Genomic DNA, 22,546 nt, shown 5'->3' with positions numbered 1-22,546 from the left:
TCACGTCGGGTTGTATATGAAGAAATAAGGAAAGTCGAAGGCTAAGAGGAGAAAGGATAAAAGATCCAGTGACTTGTTCGCAAACCTTGTTTGTCTTGAAGACACCCTCATGCCGAATACAGACAATACACAGATGACGTCAGTGTAACGCATCCGTTATACTCCTCTGGTGCATCCCAATATTTCGATCGAAGCAGGCGTTCGTTTTCCTCTTTTAGTTCAACTTAAATGTGATTGACAATACTGAAATGTGGCTTTTAAACTACGGTCTACAGACTGCAAGCGTAGCGGTGTTGTATGTGGTCGGTTTCACCGGTGGAACCTTTGTTTTCGGTGCAGTCACGCTATACCAACTGTTCCGCTACACTCCTCTGTGGCCACTCGTTATTCTGTATTTATCGTGGGTTTTTCTCATCGACTGGAAAACCCCTGAACGAGGAGGAAGGGATCTACTAAGAAACTTCGCAAGGCGACAAGCAATTTTTAAGTATATAAAGGATTATTATCCCATGACGCTTGTGAAAACCAGTGAACTTGATCCACAGACGAACTACATCTTTGGTTATCATCCACATGGTCTTTTTACAGAGGGAGCGTCCATTGGGATAGGTACGGATGCCTGTGGATTTGGTGAAAAATTCCCGGGAATTATACCCCACCTTGCAGTTCATTCAGGTAAAAACAGCTATCACTCTGAATTTTCACTGTACTGTGAAAACTGAATCCTTGGTTTGTGGTCTTGCCAAAAATATAAAGCAATAATTTATAATATTTAGTACTGGGACAGCATAAAACAAGGGTGAATCCTTTTCGACCTTTCCGTTTGCTGGTGCTTCTACATATTTTTTATGTGGAACTAGGACTGTGGAGTTGGGATTTTGAATCTTCGAAATCCTGGGAGTATAATATTAATGAATCAATCAGATTAAGAACTTCATTCAAGCCACTCAGCTGAGGCAAATATTTATTATAGCGGCATTGGATTTCAGTGAAATTTTAGTAAATTATTATGTTGACAATTAGGACAGTGTAATAACCCTCTCATAGGGCCAAAAGACCTGATGAAGCTTGATCTTTGCTTGAAGCATCTACATGTGTTGTGTCATCTGTTGTTGGTGATAGCAGGAATAAAAAATGACATAAATTTAAGATTCACTTCTTATTACATCCTTGGAAACTGTTTCCAGACAGCTCCCGTCCTTTCCTTCTATTTGTATGCACTTCAGACTTTATGAGAAATGCATTAGAACCTCAGTAACTCAAACTCTAAAATGAAATGCGAAACAGTTCTAATTAATTAGTGAATCTGGTCAAGGGAAAGTAAATTTGTTGTTGTTAGTGAGGAATTTATGTTATCCAAATTCCTGTTGACTGAGTAAAAATGACTGAAAAGTGAGGGGAAATCCAAGGGAAATTGGACTTAGTTCGAGTTAGTAGGGAGTTCAAGTTATCCAAGTTCGAGTTATTGGGGTTCTACTGTAATACATTATTAATTTTGTGATGTCAGAACCACAAACTCTGTTTGGGCATCAGACTAGTCTGAGATTTCACATTTTTGCACAGGCTTACTGAAAGCATGGATATATCGTGAGATACTACTGAGTCTTGGTGTGGTTGATGCTACACGTGAGAGCATAAAATATGTGCTAACCCAAAAGGGGGCAGGACACTCTATTGTCCTTGTTGTTGGAGGAGCTGCAGAAATTAGTCATTGCCGTCCTGATAGTTATGTGCTACAATTTAGTCGTCGTAAGGGATTTATTAAGCTGGCTTTGGAAACTGGGTGAGTGTGATGTGAGCCCACTAAGGGTAAGTGAGGCACTCAACATTTTGACCAATACTGGAACATACTTCTGAACAGGGTCTACTTTTTCTCTCTCTTTCCTGAACAGGGTATACAATTTGCATGAGCTTATCCTACAAAAAGGAACCTAAAACAGAGGTTAAGGTTGTTATCCTAAACAAGGACAGTAGGGCCATTTATACGAGGAAAAATAAGACGCGTCTTACATAAGACGCGTCTTAAATAAGACGCGAACTTTCCGTACAAACGGCACATTTCGTCTAAAATAATACGCGGCTTAGCTAAGACGCGTCTTATTAGATAAGACATGCTCGTATAAATGGTACAGTTCCCGTCTTATTTAAGACGCGTCTTATTTTTCCTTGTATAAATGACCCTAGTGTTTTTCTTGGGGGATTTTAGGGTCATTAAATAAGGTGTTGTGTCAGTGTTTGAAGAGCTGGGGTCACACCTGTACCCAAACTTTCCTTGAGTGTCCCCCAGGAGTGTTTCAAACCCTCAACGGTAAATTTGTGTCCACAGTAATGTGTCGTGAACCTGACTCATCACCTTCAAATTTGACTTTGTTGAAAATGTCAGCTACAGTAACTGCTTTGATCATTTATAGGGCAGGGAAGGGGCATTTTACTTGTTGTAGGAGCCCAAGGTAGTGCCAGTTGCATACCTGCCAACCTCCAGAGATCTAAAATCTGGAGACTCTCTATTTTGCACTACACCCCTCCACCCAACCCCCGAATGTCAACAGCACCAACACCCCCACCCCCCCCCCCCTCCGCGCCAACAAATTGCCTTAGGACATTATATGACGTGTTACATGACGTACATGGGATCATAATGCGCTTTCATCATTGTAATGACGAACTAATCTTTGTCATTGACTAAACATGTGCAAAAATGTCCCAGAAACTGTTCAATGAATAAAAAAAAGTTCGAATTTTGTGAAAAAATGGACTAAATTTCAAACTAAAGCACAGAAATGCTCAAAAGTCCATTTTATCCGGGAGATTTGGTGCTCTAACCGGGAGATCGGGAGATTTGATGAAAAACTTGGAGACTCCCGGGAAAACTGGGAGAGTTGGCAGGTATGCAGTTGACTATAGACTAATCCACAACTTACAAGAGGGCAAGATAAGAATTAAGGGTCTTGAGAAGGGCTCAGGAGAAGAGTTCATTTTTTTATCTCTTGCCCGTAGTATTTTTCTTTCTTCCTTGTTCAATTGTAACAGATGGAATTCCTTGAGAATTCTGCTACTATGGTACCTGTGTATATGTTGCAGGTTAAAGTTGATTTCAGGTTGTTTTGATTTAACCTAGGTTGACTCTTAATATTTCCTTTGTCTCTTAAACCTAATTCATGAATAATTAGGAATAGGAGACAAAGAAAACTGAGAAACAACCTAGATTTAAGAATTTTAACCTGAATTTAATTTTGACCTGTAACACATCGCTGTCTTGGGTGTCCTGTGTTAACTGCAATGGACGTTCCTATATGCCATTTTGTTTAGCTCAAGTAGACATGGGGTTCTGGAGCTTTGCAAATCTATTGTGATCAATGGCATGCAGTCAGTTATGCGACCACGTCTCCTAAGCAATCACCTATCAAAGATACCAAAATGTCAGTGCCAGTCAAAGCAGTAGAAACCTCTCATAAACATCAAAGAAAGCGACCACTCTGGGCCGACCGGTTGAAAGAGAGTATTAAACTAAGTGACAACATAGAACTGCACATATTTTCACTTAGAAATTGTATGTAATAAATTAGTTTCTGTCAAACCTGTTCCACGTCGAGGCCTTTCGATAATACAAAAGTCACTTTCTCGTTTTTGACTTTAAACAGGTGTGATCTTGTACCAGTGTTCGCCTTTGGACAGAACAACTTGTTTCCTCTGATAGGCGGGGGATACAATTCACGTTTCTCAAGGTTCAACCGCTGGCTGTATTCAAACACCCGCTGTGGATTTTGTTGTTGTTGGGGGTTTTCCTGGTGTCTTCCAAAACGATCTCCTATCTTCGTAGTGGGTAAGGACATCAGTTGTTTTTTAAAATTAATATTTTGTCATTGTCGCAGAGGTAACTGTCTGTCCCCACGCATCGATCTCTTAAAAAACAGATTACTTTCGACACTTTTAAAACTACTCCAAGTTGGTTTACATCTGTCCTAAGGAGGGTGTAAAGAGGGTGTCACAGGAAGGCCATAATCGTTTAGAAACAAATACGTAAGAAAAAGCTTCAGAAATACAAGAAGACATGTTACAAAAATTCCTTCAATTTCAACTTTCAAACTTCTACTGTGTGTATTAAAAAGAAAAGAAAACTATATTTTTCAGTTGAAGCAAGGGCCATACGAAACAAAGGTACTAAAGCTACAGAAAAACGGGCAACAAAAAAGTACAACTTGTTTTGCATTAAAGAGATTAAGATTTACGTTTACGCCAAACGGCAAACGTGAATTTGTACCACGTGACCAAGTTTTTCCTTTAATTGTCGTCAACTGTTTATTACTTCAACTAAAAAATAAGTAGTTTGACGCCCGTTTTATACATAAGAATTGTTCTGTACAGTTTTTATCGGCTTATTTTCGATTTTGAGAAATTATCAACTTGAATCTGACGTTTGCCGTTTGGCGTAAACGTGAATCTTAATGTCTACTATTTCTAGAAAACAAGTTGAAAAGCTATCTGTTGCGCGATTTACCACAAACGATCAAAACTGCCTCACAACAAATCAGGTTTTTGCAAGTTGCGCAAATACTGAATTTGCGTCACTTGCTGCAAAACAAGGAAAACAAAACGGGCAACAAAACAAGTTTGCCTTGCGCCGCGCGGTAAAACGCCCAACATGAACTTCTTTGTACTATCTGCATTTTCATTACTTCTTTTCTACCTCGTCCCCAGGGTCTTCTCGTTCTCCAGTATTGGAAAACGAGAAGACCCTGGGGTCGAGGTTGAAAAGAAGTAATTAATAGAGAGGAGAAATGTGACGTCACGTCACCATGGTAGCACTATTCACTGGATAACAACAAAACCAACGACAAAAAAGTAATAGGTTTTTATTGACAAAACAACGTGCATCATGCCATTTTGTTCATTTCTCTGCCGTGGTTGCACCCTTGGGACATGAAACTTCCTAATTTCACACGCTCGTTTTATGGAGTGGGTGAACACAACACAAATGTTGTCTTTTTCATTTTCTAAACTTAAATACGGTCCTTTCGGATTCAACCTGAGAAAATGTCGCTAACATTTGCCTAATTAAATAAAATTGAATAAGATGGATGAAGTTTAAAGAAGTGCGAATTCACTTTGTAGGTGACATTTTCGGTTTGTTGTCATCCAAAAATTTTGCTACCATGACAACGTGACGTAACGACTTCTCCTCTCTATTGAAAGGTCAAAATAGATCAGGTGAAAGATATAAGGGTACCTGGGAAGCTAGAACGGGGATCCTGAACAGCAAGAACGTAACAAAACAAACTAGAAAGACAATTTCCGCATGCACGTTGTGCATTTTCATACATTTCTCAGCTCTTAAGTTCTTAAAACAGTCATCCAAGAAGATCAAATAGAAGTTTTTGGCGGAGAATGTGAACACTTGATTGTAAATTTCGTTTCTTTGAACTTAAAAGACTCGTAGCCCCCACACTGTTTAACTCTTAGGCCGTTTAATCTCGAGAAAAAAAGATAACTAAAAATATTCAACGCGACTGGCCGTCCTCAAGGACAACGAGGTGGAGTTTCTAGATAATATCTGTAATATACACCCAACTTCGCCCCCAGAGGACCCTGAGAAGGAGGCTGTTTGTTAAACGGAATCCGCTGGATCCGTTCCCAGTACCCGACGTCGACGTCACGCTCGGCCGTTGTAAGAGGAGGTTGTTTGAGACTAATGTAGAACCCAAATTCACACTTATTGTCGATCTGACATCATCTCTGACTCGTAGTCCATACTAGCGTTATTACGTCGTGTACAGCCGTCTACACAAAGCCAAGAAAAACGCACATCTGTCTACACTTCGACCCCAGGCTATTTAATGTGGACCTAAAGGCCGAAACGCTAAAACATGGATGCGTTTTCCGAAGAAAATGCATTTTTGTGGGTGGTTTCTTCGCCTATTCAAATGTAAATTAAGACTTGTGTTCTTTAATTTACTTTCATTTTCTGAATTTTTCCTGTGCCTTATTTTATCTTTACAGTAGGTTCGCCCATTCCCGTGGACAAGATTGAAAATCCAACACAGGAAACTATCGATAAACTGCACTCGCGCTACATCGAAGATATAAAGGAACTGTATGAAAAATACGTCAAAACGTACCACCCTACGGACAAATCGGAACTTCTTATTGTCTAAAGGGTCACTCGTAATAGGTTGCAGTAGTTGTTAAAGAAGGTGCCTCTGTTTGTATTATACATCATGTATTAATTTTATTTTATTCTGAAAAGTCCTTTTAGGACGAATAAAGTATGTATGTTTGTATCTATGTTTTAAGGAGATTTGCCAGCTGGTGAAAAACAGGAAGTGAATTCCAGTAACAGCTGAAGATAGTTTTCCCTGGATTTTTTCTTATCACAACTGACAAGGCACCTTTTTTCAATTCTACAGCACCAAAGTGAGGGTTATGCTTGAGCAGGCAATCCCCATTTTTGCTCTCCCTAAAGCCCCGGCGAAACAATTATTCTCCCAAGATTTGGTAAGAGAACTTTGAGAGACGATGAAATTACAAGACGTCTCTAACAGTCAAAGCATTTGAAAGAGAGATCTAGAATCACGATTACTGCTTTCCTGCCGCCGACATCATAATATTGGAAAAAGGAGAAGAACCTGGTGACGATGTTGTCCAAACGTCAAGTTCAAGTTCATTTCGCGCCTTTTCTCCCGACCCATTTGACTGCCTCTGGGTCTCTAAGGATAAACTTCCTCGAAACGCTTGAATTTTTTAACCTTTTTTAAGATCTACTTTTGCCAAAAAAATAGGAACCATTCCAGAGAATAGTGTGTTTATATACTTTAAGTTTCAACACTAGAATCTTCATTATCAATACCCACTGATATTATGCCGACTAAAAGCCGGAGAGTAGTGAAGAGAAGAGAAAGTTCCTTACGTTACACTGTTGTCGCGCCTGTCCATATTGATGGTGTCATGTAAGGTGAATGGAGTTACAGTCGAACCCCGCTTTAGGGACACCCACTAAAACCGGACACCTCGTTATTAAGGACGGCTTTCCTTTTCCCTAGCGCTTACTATACATTTTTCACATTTTCAACCCGCTTAATACTCTCAGTACGGATACCCTGTTAATACGGACACTTTCTATGCTCTCCTCAGTGTCTCAGGAGCCCATAATCGGGAGCGAGCAACTCCCATACTAGACGTATATGTCACAGGCGCTTTTACGGACCGGTTTATTTTTAGACACATTTTAGGGCACTTTTTCCCACGAAAATGGAATCTCCGCCGCGTCTATGAACGCATTCGATATCAAAGACAAAATTATAATCTTTTAGGTCCGTAGGTTTTGCTGACTGGTTTGAGGGACTTTAAAAGTATCCTAATTTCGCGCCAATACCGTTCTAAAAATAAACTGGTACGTGCAAACGCCGTGACACGAATACATGGACGTAAAAGAACTCGCACTGCCAGCGCTGTTCGTAAAGAGTAGGGGGCTTAGACACCGGTGGCGGTGGCGTGGTACAACCTTTCACGGGCTGGGTGGTAATGAAGGGGTTCATATCGATTGGGACACAAGTCCTGTTTCATCCCCTGTCACCGTCTTGAGTCATCGTGGAGGTCTGGTGGTCTTCTAGTTTTAGGCAGGAATAGCTTGCGAGTGTAAGCTGTCGAGGGTTGGGAGAGGGCGGGGGGAGGGAAATTCAAAAGAGCGTTTCCTAATATCTCACCGCCCACCCATGCACGCTTCCCTAAAGCTTTCAAACAGGTCAGGTTTGGAACCCATGGCAGGCATTCCTGGTCTGGTTAATGTAAAATTGCGTAAATTACAGAACATTATCGATTGAAAACCTCTTTAAAGCATCTCGTTCGTAAAATTTTCAGGAGGGATGGTATAATGTCCCAGAACCCTTACCCCCTTCATCCATCTTCGTTTATCAAATGATCTGTGCGTACCTGGCAGAAAGGTCTTGTTACGCCTCTAAATAAAGGTCAAACGTTTTATTGTGATTGTGGGGTTGAGTATTTCGCTCGGGGTCAGAACTCAACAAAAGTTTATACGTGGAGACTCCGCCCCGAAGACCAACCGCTTACCCTTTTATATACCATTTTTCACGAAAAGGGTACCCCTTTCGTATACCCTCTGCTGACAAATGATACCCCTTTTACATAACTTGTTTAGAACTTTGCATCCCTGTAAATGCAGGGAATCAATCACAAAAATAGAACGTTTTCTCGACTTTTTAACGCCATAAAATTCATCCGTTAGCCCTTTTGGGCCCTTTTACAGACCCAAAGTACAGATTCCTCTACCCTTTTATACTGACTTCAACTAGTGAAATCTCAATGCGTATAGGCCATCATAGGGAGTACCCCCTCCCCCGGGGTATTTCGTTGACAAAATCTCTGAATTCATGACGTCAACATGACCAAGTAAATAAAGTATGCAACACTTATGCAACACATTCAACGGCGCATCATTTATGCCAAGAAGGTGTAAATGTGGTTCGTAAAATGACGGTACTGTGGCTTTTAAATTACGTTCTACAAACCACAAGCGTGGCGGTGTTGTATGTAGTCGGTTTCACGGGTCCAACGTTTGTTCTCGGAGCAGTCACGTTATACCAACTGTTCCGCTACACTCCTCTGTGGCCATTTGTTATTCTGTACTTATCGTGGGTTTTTCTCATCGACTGGAAAACCCCTGAACGAGGAGGAAGGGATCTACTAAGGAACTTCGCAAGGCGACTAGCAATTTTCAAGTATATGAAGGATTATTATCCCATCACTCTCATGAAAACAAGTGAACTCGATCCGCAGAAGAACTACATCTTTGGTTATCACCCACATGGCTTTTTTACAGAGGGAGCTTCCATCGGGTTTGGTACGGATGCTTGTGGATTTGGTGAAAAATTCCCGGGAATTATCCCTCATCTTGCAGTTCATTCAGGTAAGAACTCCTTCTCCAGTTCCTTAGCATTTCTTGTTATTGGAGTCTCTCTCCACGTCACGCAACGCCTGGAAAGAGGGTCGCTCTCTCCCTCTCTCTTCGCGTTGCGTGACATAGTGAGAGGGTCCAGGGGGTTCCTGAAACGAAACCCTTTTGAGGAACAGCTGTTTAGTCCCTTTGCTCTTTGTCACTTTTGCCAGATTCCGTTGTAACGTGAAACCTTGATCGACCAACCCACACAGCTTTAATTATTTAGTATCGATGGCTTTCACAGTGACGTCATCAAATTGTAAAGTCAAAATAGCGAGATTTTACTAATTCTTATTTACACTAGGTTGAGGATAAACAAAAAGGAAATCTTTGTACAAGTTTTCATTCCCGTAGCATGTTTCATTTCGAAAATACAGCAATTTGAACTTCCGAGTTTTCACAGTGCGTGACACCAAAATAGGAATGCTATCTCGTTGAAAAAAAGTATCTGCTCTTGATTTTCAGCAATATAACCATTCCAAGTATTAGAAGATATTTTTATGTGCATGTATGTGAGCTTTTATGAGCTTTTATAGAAAAAGTGTACTCCAGATGTTTTTGTTGATTTTTGGCGGCCATATTGGTGCACCAAAACTGTGCACCAACATGGCGTCTTCATACAAAGCTCTACAAAGGTGCGTGAAACGTTTCAGCAAATAACTCAGAAACTGTGGGCCACAAAGACCTGAGAATTGGACAAATTGTTTAAAAATAAGTCTTTTATAAAATTTCATTTTCTTGGCTTCTGCCACTGGACGGTTTCCAATTTATTTTTTTGTTGCGTGACAGTGAAAACGATCTATAAGCTCTGTGTCAATAAAAAGGATTTAAATTTCCTTGCTTTTCTAGGTTTGAGCTGTTGTACTATTTAAATAGATCCACCCTACCCATACCCCTGAGTTGAGGACTTACCTTTTCCAAATACTGAAAAGTTAAATTTCCTTAAGGACCATGATAACAAATGGGTAAGCCTCTGAAGAGTATCATGAAAAGATACTTTTGCTTTAGGGTTGATTTCCAGTGTAGCGGAATTTTTTCTTGCATATGTGTGTAAAATTTACATTTCACAAATAAAACAGAGGCAATGCATGAAAGGTCGCTCGTAAGCATAAAAGTTGAACCTCGCTCAACTTCTCAACTTCAGCACTTTTTATTAGCCTCTATTTTATTTATGTGATTAAAATTTTCTTGCATTAATGTGCATAGCCAAAAATTCTTCAGTGGAAATCAACCTTTACTTCCATAAAATCTATGTTTTTTTAAAATTATTCTTGAACTTTTCATAATATTAACATCCTGAACCCAGAGTGTGGCTATAAAGACAGTGTAATATTCCGTTGTAAATAATGCCATTTTGTAATAAGAAGTGGGACACTGTAGTATGGATTTTACCGTTTTGGTACTTAATTTCGCAATTTTTGCGAGACTGTATTTTGTGGAGTTTTATTTTCGCGATTTTAATAGGCAAATATGAAAAAAGGCATTAGATTTAGTGATTTAAGCATTCTCAACTTTGTTTTATTTTTTATTTTTTATCTAGCCTATGCAGGGGAAGAGGGAGCTACATCTCTGCTTGTGTACAATTCCCTTCAGAAGACCCCATTCTTTCCTGCACCCATATTATTTGCTGTTACTTGCAAGCACCTGCTATGGAGGTAGCAAGGTCCAAAAAGTCTTACTTTTCATGCATCCAGCACCAACTAAATTTGGCACCTTTTGTTCTCAGTATTGTTTCTTTTGCTCAGGAGCCCTAAATGAAAATTGCCCCTAATTCAGCAAGGCAGCTCCAACTGATCAACTTCAACATAACTTCACCCATAACTTAATTGGCACTTTCAACATTTCCCATTATTGCAGATTCTTAGAGGGGGTTACTCCCAAAAATTTCAGATAAGTGTGTTCCACCCAGGGTCTTAAACTCTGACCATATTTAAGGATGATTCAAGCTAAATGAAAATTGATACTGCCTATTTAAGGCCCACACCTGAAAATGAGACCCAGTTTAAAAGGGAAAAACAAACAACTAAGAATTAAACAGATTAAACACACAAATCTTTTTAAATCACTTCCCTTATACTCTAAGGTAAAGTTGAGTTTTAACAGATGATTCGTTTCTCATGTAGCTCGGCATTTATGCACTTAAATTTTAGCTGATATAATGATAGTACCAGTACCTATTTAAGGATCACACCAGGGGCACAACACAACAAGGGCAAAAATGATACCCTATTTACGGAAGGAGACCGAAAAACACCAGACCCCGTTCGGAAGCGCATACCTGTCTAGCCCATGTATGGGAGTACCCCTATCCCCCAGGAACAGATAATAATTGCAAATGCCACATTGGATAAGATCTGCAAAATTATTAATCTCAGTTTTCATTTGCACAGTTTTAGTGAAAGCATGGCTATACCGTGATATGCTAATGAGCCTTGGTATTGTTGACGCCACACTTGACAGCTTAAAGTATGTTCTAACCCAGATGGGGGCAGGACACTCAATTGTTCTTGTCGTTGGAGGAGCTGCAGAAGTTAATAATTGTCGTCCTGACAGCTATGTGCTGCTATTTAGTCGCCGTAAGGGATTTATTAAGCTGGCTTTGGAAACTGGGTTAGTATTTTCAGTTTTGACCCCATTGAGGGAGCAGGTAGCAGGTCCTAATTTGGGTGTGCCACTGGACTGGATTTTTTGTTTTGTTTTGCCCTGAACAGGGTATTCAGCTTTCTAGTAACTTCAAGTCCTAAACAGAACCCTTATCCGCCCCCTAATGTAGATGAAACAGCATGTTTGTATGTTAACCTTGACTGTGTTTTAACACGAATAAACAGGTCCAAAGAGAGATCCTAAACATGGTATCAAAGGGTATCATACCCTCCAAGCCAACCCTGTGAACAAAATAATTGTGACAACTATATCTCATTATTCCCTATCCCCTAGCCTACATGTAGCTGCACCCTCCCCATGACAAAAGAAAAACGTTTTTCCTTTGTTGGGGGGAGGGTGTGGCTACACGTAGGCTACCTCTCCCCATCCCAGATTTTCCTCTGGTCAAAATGTCAGTTACTGTTTTGATCATCAGTATAGGGGTGCATAGATTTTACTGGTTCCAGACACTCATACCTCATACTAGTTGATTATAGACTATCTTCACTATGCACTTGAGACCAGGTAGAAATAAGTCTCTTATTCTAAAATAGTGTTCTTACCAGGATTTCCACCCTGGTGTCCACAGGACCCTTAGAGAAGCGAAAAGGGGGTCAAGAGGGAGAAAAGCGGGTCTAGGTTAGAGTAAATTCCTCGTACTTTCTTAGATAATAAATATCCAATTTTTACATACAGTTAACTCAACATTTTACAGCTCTTAGTTAAATTAAGTAACGATGCTATAAACAATGCAGTTTTGGCTTATATTAAGAAAATGTATGTGTGTGTGCATATAATGTTTATGTACGTTTTGTAATAGGTTTTTTTTTTCCTTCTTTGCGCCCTTGGGACCCCTTGGTCTTATTATAGTGCGTAATTTCCCGAAAAGGTGCGGCAATGCCACAATGCCGCGGTCTGGTAAGAACACTGCTTAAAGGGAGCAGGGACTTGAGAGTGACGTGGGGAAGAGTCCTTTAGTTTTACTTGGTGTCTTTCCCGAAGTGCTCCTCTGTACTCCTCTACCTTCCTCTTTCTCCATGACTGAATAGCATAACATTTTGAACCTTTTTACAAGTAAATCTGTTTTTTTTTTAAGTCATGCCAAGGGGAGGTCTACTATGGGCACCCTGTCTTAAATGTCTTGTGTTAAAGCAGTCTCTCTTCCTGTATACACACTAATGCACCTAAACCAGCTCTTGTAAGTGACTAAGGCCACTTTTTGGAACATAAACTCAAATACTTAATGATGCCCTTTAGTAATAAATTATTTTGGATGACCGGTAAGAGGAGGTGTTCCGCCCGGTTCTTCAAATCCGGACCCGATTTCAGACCAAAAAATGTAATTTTTCACACCCGTTTTCAGACTAGATCTCTAAACTCCAAACCCGTTTTTAGACCTGGCCTTGAGAAAGAAATTATGATATAAGTACTTATATTATAGAGCGCAAACAAAAAGATTATTCAAATCCATTTCGAATTTGCATATTTCTCTCTTTCTCACTCATTAGGAATTGAAACGACAAATACGTTCATACGTTCCGAGATTCCCTAGAAAACCATACCCGATTCCAGACCAAAATGGGAAAAGTGTACACCCATTTTCAGACCAAAACGGCGCAAAAACCCTACCTGACGGGGCGGCACATATCTATATGGCTTATATACTGGAGTACCCCCCCCCCCCCCCGGGCATGGGGCGAGCCTAATACATATGTTCCCTATGTTTCAGCTCCTGTAAGCGATTTTTAAGAAACACTCATGCAAGACTTGACATTTCTGAGGGTCTCTCACTGGAATTTCGACTGTATGTATCGTATGTTACAAATCCATTTTCCCGTTTTTGACTTTATACAGATGTGATCTTGTACCAGTGTTCGCCTTTGGACAGAACAACTTGTTTCCTCTAGTAGGCGGAGGTTACAATTCACGTTTTTCAAGGTTTAACCGCTGGCTGTATTCAAAAACCCATGCTGGATGTGTTTGTTGTTGGGGACTTTCCTGGTGTCTTCCGAAACGATCTCCAATCGTTGTTGTAGGTAAAGACAGTATTTTAATTTATTTCATTGCTGCCAGGCGGAGTAACTGTCTGCCCTTACGGATGCACGTATTCCTGAAGCGTGAGGAGGCTCGGCCTGGTTTTTCAGTAACAACACCTACTCTCTGTGAAAAACGCCTCAAGCATGCAAAGCATGGAGTAGAATTGTACCTCATTATAGCAGTGTTCTTACCAGTATATTCCACACTGGGATCCACAGGACCCGCGTGTAGAGAAGCTAAAAGGGTCTCATGGGGAAGAAAAGCAGGTCACAATTTTTAGATTTAGTTGGATGGTTTTACTCACAGGTCTGAGTTAGGGTAAATACCTCATACTTTCTTAGATAATAGATATCCAATTTTTACATACAGTTAACTTAACGTTTTTACAGCTCCGAGTTAGAGTAAAGACACCAATTAACCAATTAAATTTTGGCTTATATTACAAGGAAATGTACGTATGTGTACGTATGTTTAGGTACGTTTTGTAATAGGTCTTCTTTCCTTCTTTGCGCCCTTACATACCGTTAAATCAACATTTTACAGCTCTTAGTTAAAGAAACGATGCTATAAACAATGAAATTTTGACTTATATTAAGGAAATGTATGTATGTGTGCATATAATGTTTATGTACGTTTTGTAATAGGTTTTTTTTTTCCTTCTTTGCGCCCTTGGGACCCCTTGGGCTTATAAAAGTGTGACATTTCCCGAAAAAGTGCGGCAATGCCGCGGTCTGGTAAGAACACTGTTGTAAAGTATGGGCGTGTCTCCAAAAAGGGAATTTTTCGAGATCAATATATCCCTGGCAACACGGTGACACCATTGCTATTTTTACATTTCCTTAATTTATGAGAAATCTCGAAAATTATTTTTGAAGGTGCTCATAGGATTTAAAGTTCATACAACTGTATAGCGTGTTACTGACTTTTATTTTATGTATTTTTTTGTCTTTTTGAGAGCGTTTTGAAGCAACCAAATTCAGCACTGTAATTAACCTCGAATTTCCGGGGTTTTTTTCTTTTGCCCTATTTTATCTTCACAGTAGGTTCGCCCATCCCTGTGGAGAAGGTTGAAAATCCAACACAGGACACTATCGATAAACTGCACTCGCGCTACATTGAAGATATAAAGGAAATGTACAAAAAATACGTCAAAGCGTACCACCCTACGGACAAATCGGAACTTCTTATTGTCTAGGGAGCCACTAGTGAAAGACTAGCATGAAAGGTCTGTTTTATCTTTTTAAAGGAAATAAATGGGTGTATCTAAAAGATATTTTCGTAGGGATATTGGAACTTACTCTTTATACGCCAATCCGTGCGTTTTGAATTTTGAATGCCCCGCCACTTTGTTACTAAAAGTAAGCTAAGAGTGTTCCTCTGAAATATTAAAGGTCTTTAGGGATAGATACTTTCAAGCCCGGGGGGGGGGTACTCCCGCGAATTTTGGATAGGGGTGTGCCGCGAAGGTTCGTGAACCCTAACCCTATTTAAGGACTAAGAAAGCGAAAACTGATACCCTTTTTAAGGCCCAATGCCGAAAAATGACACCCTATTCAAGGAAAAAACAAAATTATTAATAGCATGAAAAGGAAAACTTTATTTCTTCTCTGTAACATTGGATGTATAGCATCAAGCATAAAATACTAGAATAAGCCTAGCTGAATAATATGCAATCATAACCGGCGGGCGTTTTCATAATCCAGTATTAGATAGCACAATTAAGCTACCCTATCTAAGGACCACACCAGGGACACAGAAACAAAATGGTCAAAAAAGATACCCTATTTAAGGACCGAGAACCTCAAAAACCATACCCTATTTCGCGGCACGTACCTATATAGCCCATATATGGGAGTACCCCCCCGGGCTTTCAAGACTGAAACTGGGTCATGATTCATGATAACGTTATAAATTTTAGTTACCAGAAAATCCTTTCTTCAGTTTCTTTCTTATTTAATTGGGAATTCATTGGCGGCATACCGTCGCATTTCCCCCAGAAAATAAAAATGATATTAGAGATAGACGAGAAAACTAACCATCTGTACGCTTCTCCTTCTCGTCGTCAACGCCGTGGTTGCTCGAGCTCGCTTGTAGCGTTAACTCCGCTAAACAATTCTTGATATTCCACGATTTCGTTTAAAACCCGACGATTTGATGGAAAACGCCCGACAAAAGCGCCATCCGCGGGTACCAAGAGATCTTAATAGTCCTATTACTAGTAATAATTGCAAATTAGGGGAGTGCGTTCGATGGGGGAGGAGGGGTGGTGGGTAGTGAGTGGTACTGGGAAGGGGGTGCAAAACCTGATGGGCTTGTAATATTGAGAAATCAAAATCAAACACTTTTATCAATACGAACATCAGCAGCTGTCTTTATCAGTGTTATTGTTTATCCTCCCACTTAACAATTCGTTACTATTTCATTTTTCCGCAAAAATGCAGGAGCGTACTGTACTTTTTACATTTACTTTGCTTAACCTTCAAGTAAAGTACATGTAAGTAACAACAGGTCAAACACTGACTATGATCCTCAGGATATCCTTTTTCACTGTAGGATAGTCAATAAAATTGGCTAAAAATTGGGATACAGAAAGTTAAAGTTATCTGAAAAGTTTAAGCGTCGCGTATGCCTTTAAACCCTTGTTGCGTGACACTAGGCTAACACGACTCACCTACTTAGCACTGTTTTCAAAATATAACGCACGCGGAATTCACCTTCTGAGCGTCAGATTTCACGTGTAGTTTCACGTGACTTTTGATGACCTTTGTTGTAAACAAACCCGCAAAGTTCGGACATCTGTTCTCTCTCACATACTGTACATGTACGAACTACGAGTCGCTACTTCGAGTTAGCGTTAAGTTATATGTTTTCCTTCCCTTTCGCTGTTTGAAAATCGAATAGTTTAAGATTCAAAATGTCAAAGCGGAAGATCTGGAGTGACTTTAACCGCCTCGAGTGTGGTAAAACAGAAAAAATATTCGCCGGTACATGGAGTGTCAACAAGCGCGTAGAAATCTCCTCTTCAGTTGAAAGAATGGTTTTGCAAGGTGGATCTAAACTTGAAGAAAATGAAACTAATGATGCAGACACATTTATAATTCATTATACGGCAGTGTGCTTACATTTTCGTCTCGACCGCCTTTCATACGCTACGCTTATCTTGGCTGAAGTATAGTACACTGCCTCCTTTTGTCTCTACACGATTAAATATAAATCCAGTGTATGTTCACAAAAGCCTGCACTGTTTTGCTACAGACATCTTGATTCAACCTCAGTAAGTAAATGCCATCAACATAACCGTCATCAAGTGTCGAGTCCCTGTTTGCCGTAATATACAAATTGAAAAGGAAAATGTCAAACAACAAATAGCCAAACGGTCTTTGTAGCGAAAATGGATTGGGAATTAATAGCGTGTGATCGCGTGTGATCATGAATTTTGAAATGTGAATTATGTATGTATCATGAAATTTCCCTGCATCACCGGTTTTATCTCTTTCGAGGGTTAGTTCCAATGTTAACACCATTTCAGCTGCTGAGACCGGAATTTCTATTGCAAGCACTCCTCGTTCCTGCCGTAACTTCTGCCATGTTCTTGGCCTTAAAATCGCTCTTATTCTTCTGCTCAGACATTTTTGAACCTTAAACGTTTCGAGTCTCAAACAGCGAAAGGGAAATAACATTTATAAACTAACGCAAACTTGAAATAGCGAGTGTAGTTCGTACAAGTACAGTATGTGGCAGAGAACGAATGTCCGAACTTTGCGGGTTTGTTTACAACAAAGGTCGTCAAAAGTCACGTGAAACTACACGTGAAATCTGACGCTCAGAAGGTGAATTAGTGAGATAAAAAGGTCAACGTTTCACTGTTCAACGTCTTGTATATTTTTCAAAAATGGTGACAAACAAAAGCAAATACAACGCTGTAAATAGCTTTTAAAAGCGAAAAGATGTAATTTGTAATAGAATTAAATCTGGTCGATCTAAGCTGATCTTGCTCGAATTCATAAAAACAAATATAGTGTGCAGAACATATTGGTAACATAACATCTACATAACCGATTATCTTAGAAGGGAAATTTTCCTACATAAAAAAAAACTTAATTGAAAACTGCGAGAAAAACTATAAACAAACCTGTAGTAAACAGAAAATCGCCAACATTTCATCTGCGAACGAGTGTCACAAAATAGATACCAGCTCCCGCGCGAGAAAAACTGAACACATGAGATCGAGGCAAAATGTGCCAGGCCGGTCCAAGATGGCGTCCAAATCGCATGGCATATGGAACGGTTACTACATCATGTACGGTACACGAATAGTAAGTGTTCTCTTTCGTCGAACGCAATGATCTCTTGCAGGTACCCATATGAAGGATCCCGATTTAAACATCAGACTGATTCCAAACTATATTTGTACCTGACTGTGACAATTTATTCGTTTTCAGTGTACATTGAACAGTAAAGGAAACGACAAATTTTCCTCGTAGCGCTTTACTGTCTGTTTGAATATTTCTTCCACTTTAGGCATTTTCCAAGTCACCAAGGCTTCTTTTCGTCTCGTATTCTGCGGTTTTCCTCATTGAATGACTCATTGAATACTATTTTCTCAGTTCATCTTCACGTCAACTTCTTCCAAGACCATCAAATTCATGCGGAAAAAACTCCTTAGTCTCGTAGTGAAGACAACTGTTTCAAAGGGGCTCTTGTACGCCCTCATTCTTTTCGGTTTTTACTTACAAATTGCTCTTGCTAAAAGATTTTGTTCAATCTGAAATAATCATGACTTTTTTCAAAAGTTCGCATTATGTTATATAAGCTTTCACAGTTTTCCTGTGACGTCATCCGTATTTCCTGACTCTAAAACATGATAAACAACAACCAATCATAGCGTGAGTGTACATTGTATAAACTCTCACACTGGCTGTTTACCATTTACAAAAACTTTCCCTGAACATCCGGCTGGAGGGTAAATGGAACACGACTTTTCGGGTCGCTTCAGTGGAAAATTTCGAAAAAAGTAGTCTTGTTTTTCCAGTCGGAATGTTCTAAACAAAAATTCATGTTCCATTTCTTCAAAGCCATCTTTGATACCAGTTTCAGGTTTTCGCGGCCGTTTTTCGGTAGATGGTGCTGATTTGTGCAAATGGTAAAAGCAAATCTGGGACAAAATTTACCTGTCTTGAATTTTTTTGCCACTGATTTGCCCAAACCGTGAACCGACTGGTTTGCCCATGTACCCAATTAATAACTCATGTATCTCTCAACCAATGAGAACGTGAGAAATCACTCTGTCAGTTATTGTAAAAATGGTGATAAACTAGGTCGATGAGCAAAAAATTTGTCTTATTATGCCTTTCACAGCTTGCCTTACTTCTCCGATCTTCCAGCAATAAAGTGCAGGATTCAATGACGAGTTTAAATAAGCAATAGTAATTGAGAATTGCCTGGCAAGGTAAGCCGATACGGGAATCCGTCCTTTAGATGTCAAAGCTTCCGATATTATGTACGGCAGGTAACAAACAACCAACGCTAACTGCACCCACAACACACGATATACTGCCTTTCTGTATCGATCTATGTTCACAGAGATTACTCGGTTCGGTTTTGGTCTTTGAGATTTATGGTCTAAATCATGAACTTGGCTATGACCGCGAAGAGTGATGAAAATTTTTGCGTAACAGATACCCGGGGTTACCAGACAGAGAGGTATGGTGAAGTATATCCACCATCGTGCTACAAGGGGATTCCATAACACGCTTGATGTGCCGGCAAATGACCAAACCCACGTAACCGTTAAAGTTACACATATTCTCTTCGAAGTTACAACTTGTCTATATCTGACCCCCTGTAACAGGGAGAGAAGTCTGTCCACAGCTATAGCAGTCATTGTGTGCAAAGAAACGGAACACAAAATATAACCCGAAATTACATTTGCCATTCTCGTGTAAAAGCAAATGTCCCATCTTTCGTACACAGCAGACAACCAATGAGCAACAGCTACAGGCTCTGCAGTGACTCCAACGCAAAGATCCGTTATTGCCAGGTTACGAAACAGCATTTTGGATGACGGATGAAGTGAAGAATTCTTGCGTAGGGCCACTAGGATCAAGGTGTTTCCTACAAATGCAGCAATGGACAAAAATATATTTAACCCCGAAATAAATATTAGCTCACTGTGTACTTCTCTTGTAAATTCTGAACAAAACAATTCTCCTGTCGTTTTTAAGTTGTTGTCGTCTTGAGTCAAATTAGCAGCTTCCATCTTCTGCAATTAAGAAAATAAGTGTGCGTATAATATACCCTTCTTATCTAATATAGCCAATGTTCTACCTTGTAATTAAAACTGAAAATCATGAGTCATAGCGGGGCGTAGCTGAATTAAGATAAAACATCTCATTTTCGGATGAAGCTCGGAAAGTCGGTGCTGTCCTTTGTTTTCTTTAAACAATGAATGTATGCATAATTAATGTATGGAGTTATACGGAAATCTTGCCAACTTACAACCTCAGCGATTTAATCAAATAACTGTGTAATGTTTTTCGTAGCTTTGTTGGTTTTGCACAAATTTAAATTCAAAGAAGCCCTTAGCATGTTTGTCTTAACACCTGTTACGGTATAATAATAAACATGTTAATTTCTTTAACTTGTAATTCGTCCTTCTCTGACCCCTCTTGTCTTTTTTTTCGCTTTTGGCCTCTGTCGATTTAAGATTACAAGACGTCTGTTCCTTAAGCAACTGGAACCTGTTGCCTTTTTTTCTCATCGAGAGTTTCGTTAAGAAAACTGTGAAAGGCCCAATTGAATTTCCACGAAACTAAAGGAGAATTTCAAAGAGCGATCCCTTGTTTTGAATCTTAGCATTTTGCTGGTAGATTCGGTATGATTAATTTTTTATTTTATTTTGATAAAGCAAGTCTATTCTATGAAATTGTCTGGCTAGCATTTGAATTTAATTCAGGCCTAAATAGACTTTTGTCTTGAACAAGCTAAATTGGTGGTTTGTTTTCCGTTTTCTCGGGTGGTGCGCTGCGTGGCAACTAACTACGAACGCAGCCGCTTCGCGGTCGATTTTTCAGTTGGAGGAACTCTTTACTGCCTGTTTCATCTAATTGTGCGTTTTTCCCTCACTTTTGTTCGGTATTCTTTTACCACTCCACGTATTCTTCTTCTAAACCTTAACAATTTTAACTTGGAGGTGATATGGGGCCGATGGCACTATAATTAAGCTCATATTGTGTTAATAAAAAATTTGAAATAGTGCAAAGAAAACATTTTGCGCTTGTTCCCGAGCACGTTTAAATATAAAGTGGCATGATTTTTCTCGTTGGATTGTTGAGACGACTCATAGATACTACTGGAAGCCTCGTTTTTCTTATTTGTAACCAGGACTGGTATTAAGATGTGGCACCCGAGCTGGTGTCCTCATATGGGCTGAATCCTTTAGTTTTGACGAATATAAAGCTGTTATAGAACACATGCCAGAGTCAAAGAGACACTTGGCAGAGTCAAAGAGACACGTGGCGCGATAATTCCTGTGTAATGCTCGATTATTTTGCCTCGACTGTTATGCTTGAAATCATGCCGGCGCACAAGTCTAACGGCCAATCTTACGCAGTCCTATTAGGCTAGGTTAAAAATCTGCACTGAGTAATTTACCCGCAAATTCCTTTCCATTAGGCTGATAAAAGATGGATGCGTCTTCAAAGTTGACTTACCGCTCTTGCCTAAGTAGCTCCTCAGGAGCAAATGGCAATGTTAAAGCAAGATAAAGCCAATATAGTCATTGACTTGACGCAACTGCATCTTATTGTTATTAAGTTTCTGAATGTCTGTTTACTGCGCAAATACGTGCAGAATAAGAAGATAAAAGAGAAGGATGATTTTTCTTTCCGTCAATTTGCCTTTTGTATTGTTAGTTTTTCCATGCTTTGTCTCGTGACAGTGAATTGCGGGCCATGAAACAGGCTATTTCTCCGCTAGACTTCTCCATTCTTATGCCTATCGTTATAATTATTTATAAGGACTTTGCATGTTTAAAATTCAGTGCTTTTGGCTTGCGACAATTAATTAGGAGACAGCTGAAGAGAAGCCGTAAACATCATGTTTTTTACTTCTTTAAAGGCTTATCGTCAAGCCCGGGGGGATCACTTCCATAATTATTTTTTATATATGGACTAGATGCAAACATGGGTATGTACCGCCCTATAACATGAGGTATGGTTCTTGAGGATCTTGACCCTTAAATCGTCAACTTTTAAAGCTTCGGGTTGAGCAACGATTTTTCTAAGTCACTAAGTAAGCGAAAACCGGCAAAAAAAAAAAAAGTAAACTTCAGGTTCAGTAGATCAGTTGTAAATTTTCTTGCTGTGGTAACGTTTATTGTGTTAGGTCCTAAGTCTCTGGGCAAGCAAAATAATTCTTATATGGATAAGCCCGATATGAAACTACTTATTTTTGTGTAGATATAATTAACAGTCTGGCCGTAAGCATGAAGACTCTGTTATCTCTCTCGCTCGCGTTGCCTTTAGTTACATATTTTCTTTTCCTTTTAAGCGACTACCTTACCAGATGCATTGACCGAGAAGGCCTGGGAAGACGCCGTACAGGGACAAGGCCTGTCACACATAGCCTGCGTAGAAAGCATTTCCGTTTGGTTTCGGAGCAAACTGAGCAAAGAAAGACCTAGGAAGGAGACTTTCGGTTTTGACCGCGCGAGAAATGAAACGAGAGCCAAAAAACTTTTCGCGCGGTTTTTGACTCTCGTTCCTCGTTCTTTGCTCCTAAACCGCACAGAAACGCCAATGTTAATGCCACACATTGAGTGATAGTATACCAAGGTGTAGATAAAAACAAGAAAGTTAAGGTTTCCTGAACTTTGTTCCCTTGCACACAATTTTCCAACAACACCGTCTAGAAAGA

General features: G+C 39.7%; 2 protein-coding genes across 3 annotated transcripts; both read left to right on the top strand.

Annotated features, from left to right (window-relative positions):
• Nucleotides 1-165: 165 nt before the first annotated feature.
• Nucleotides 166-6,247, top strand: LOC140950373 (diacylglycerol O-acyltransferase 2-like). Its single transcript, XM_073399584.1, has 4 exons — nt 166-675; nt 1,564-1,783; nt 3,642-3,823; nt 5,998-6,247. Exons 1-4 carry the CDS (start codon nt 249-251, stop codon nt 6,150-6,152), a joined length of 984 nt encoding a protein of 327 aa, XP_073255685.1. The 5' UTR covers nt 166-248; the 3' UTR covers nt 6,153-6,247.
• Nucleotides 6,248-8,425: 2,178 nt separating this feature from the next.
• LOC140951237 (diacylglycerol O-acyltransferase 2-like) lies at nt 8,426-22,535 on the top strand. Of its 2 annotated transcripts, XM_073400469.1 has the most exons (5): nt 8,426-8,920; nt 11,341-11,560; nt 13,448-13,629; nt 14,671-14,855; nt 22,181-22,535. In XM_073400469.1, exons 1-4 carry the CDS (start codon nt 8,485-8,487, stop codon nt 14,823-14,825), a joined length of 993 nt encoding a protein of 330 aa, XP_073256570.1. In that variant the 5' UTR covers nt 8,426-8,484; the 3' UTR covers nt 14,826-14,855; nt 22,181-22,535. The 2 variants fall into 2 exon arrangements, with proteins under 2 accessions (XP_073256570.1, XP_073256569.1); XM_073400468.1 differs by lacking the exon at nt 22,181-22,535 and having other exon boundaries at nt 14,671-14,914.
• The last annotated feature ends 11 nt before the right edge of the window (nt 22,536-22,546 follow it).

Source organism: Porites lutea, chromosome 10 (assembly GCF_958299795.1).
Source record: "Porites lutea chromosome 10, jaPorLute2.1, whole genome shotgun sequence".
NCBI classification, from domain to species: Eukaryota; Metazoa; Cnidaria; class Anthozoa; order Scleractinia; family Poritidae; genus Porites; species Porites lutea.
Note: the sequence above shows the minus strand (reverse complement) of the source record. Positions and strands in the feature narration are given on the sequence as shown.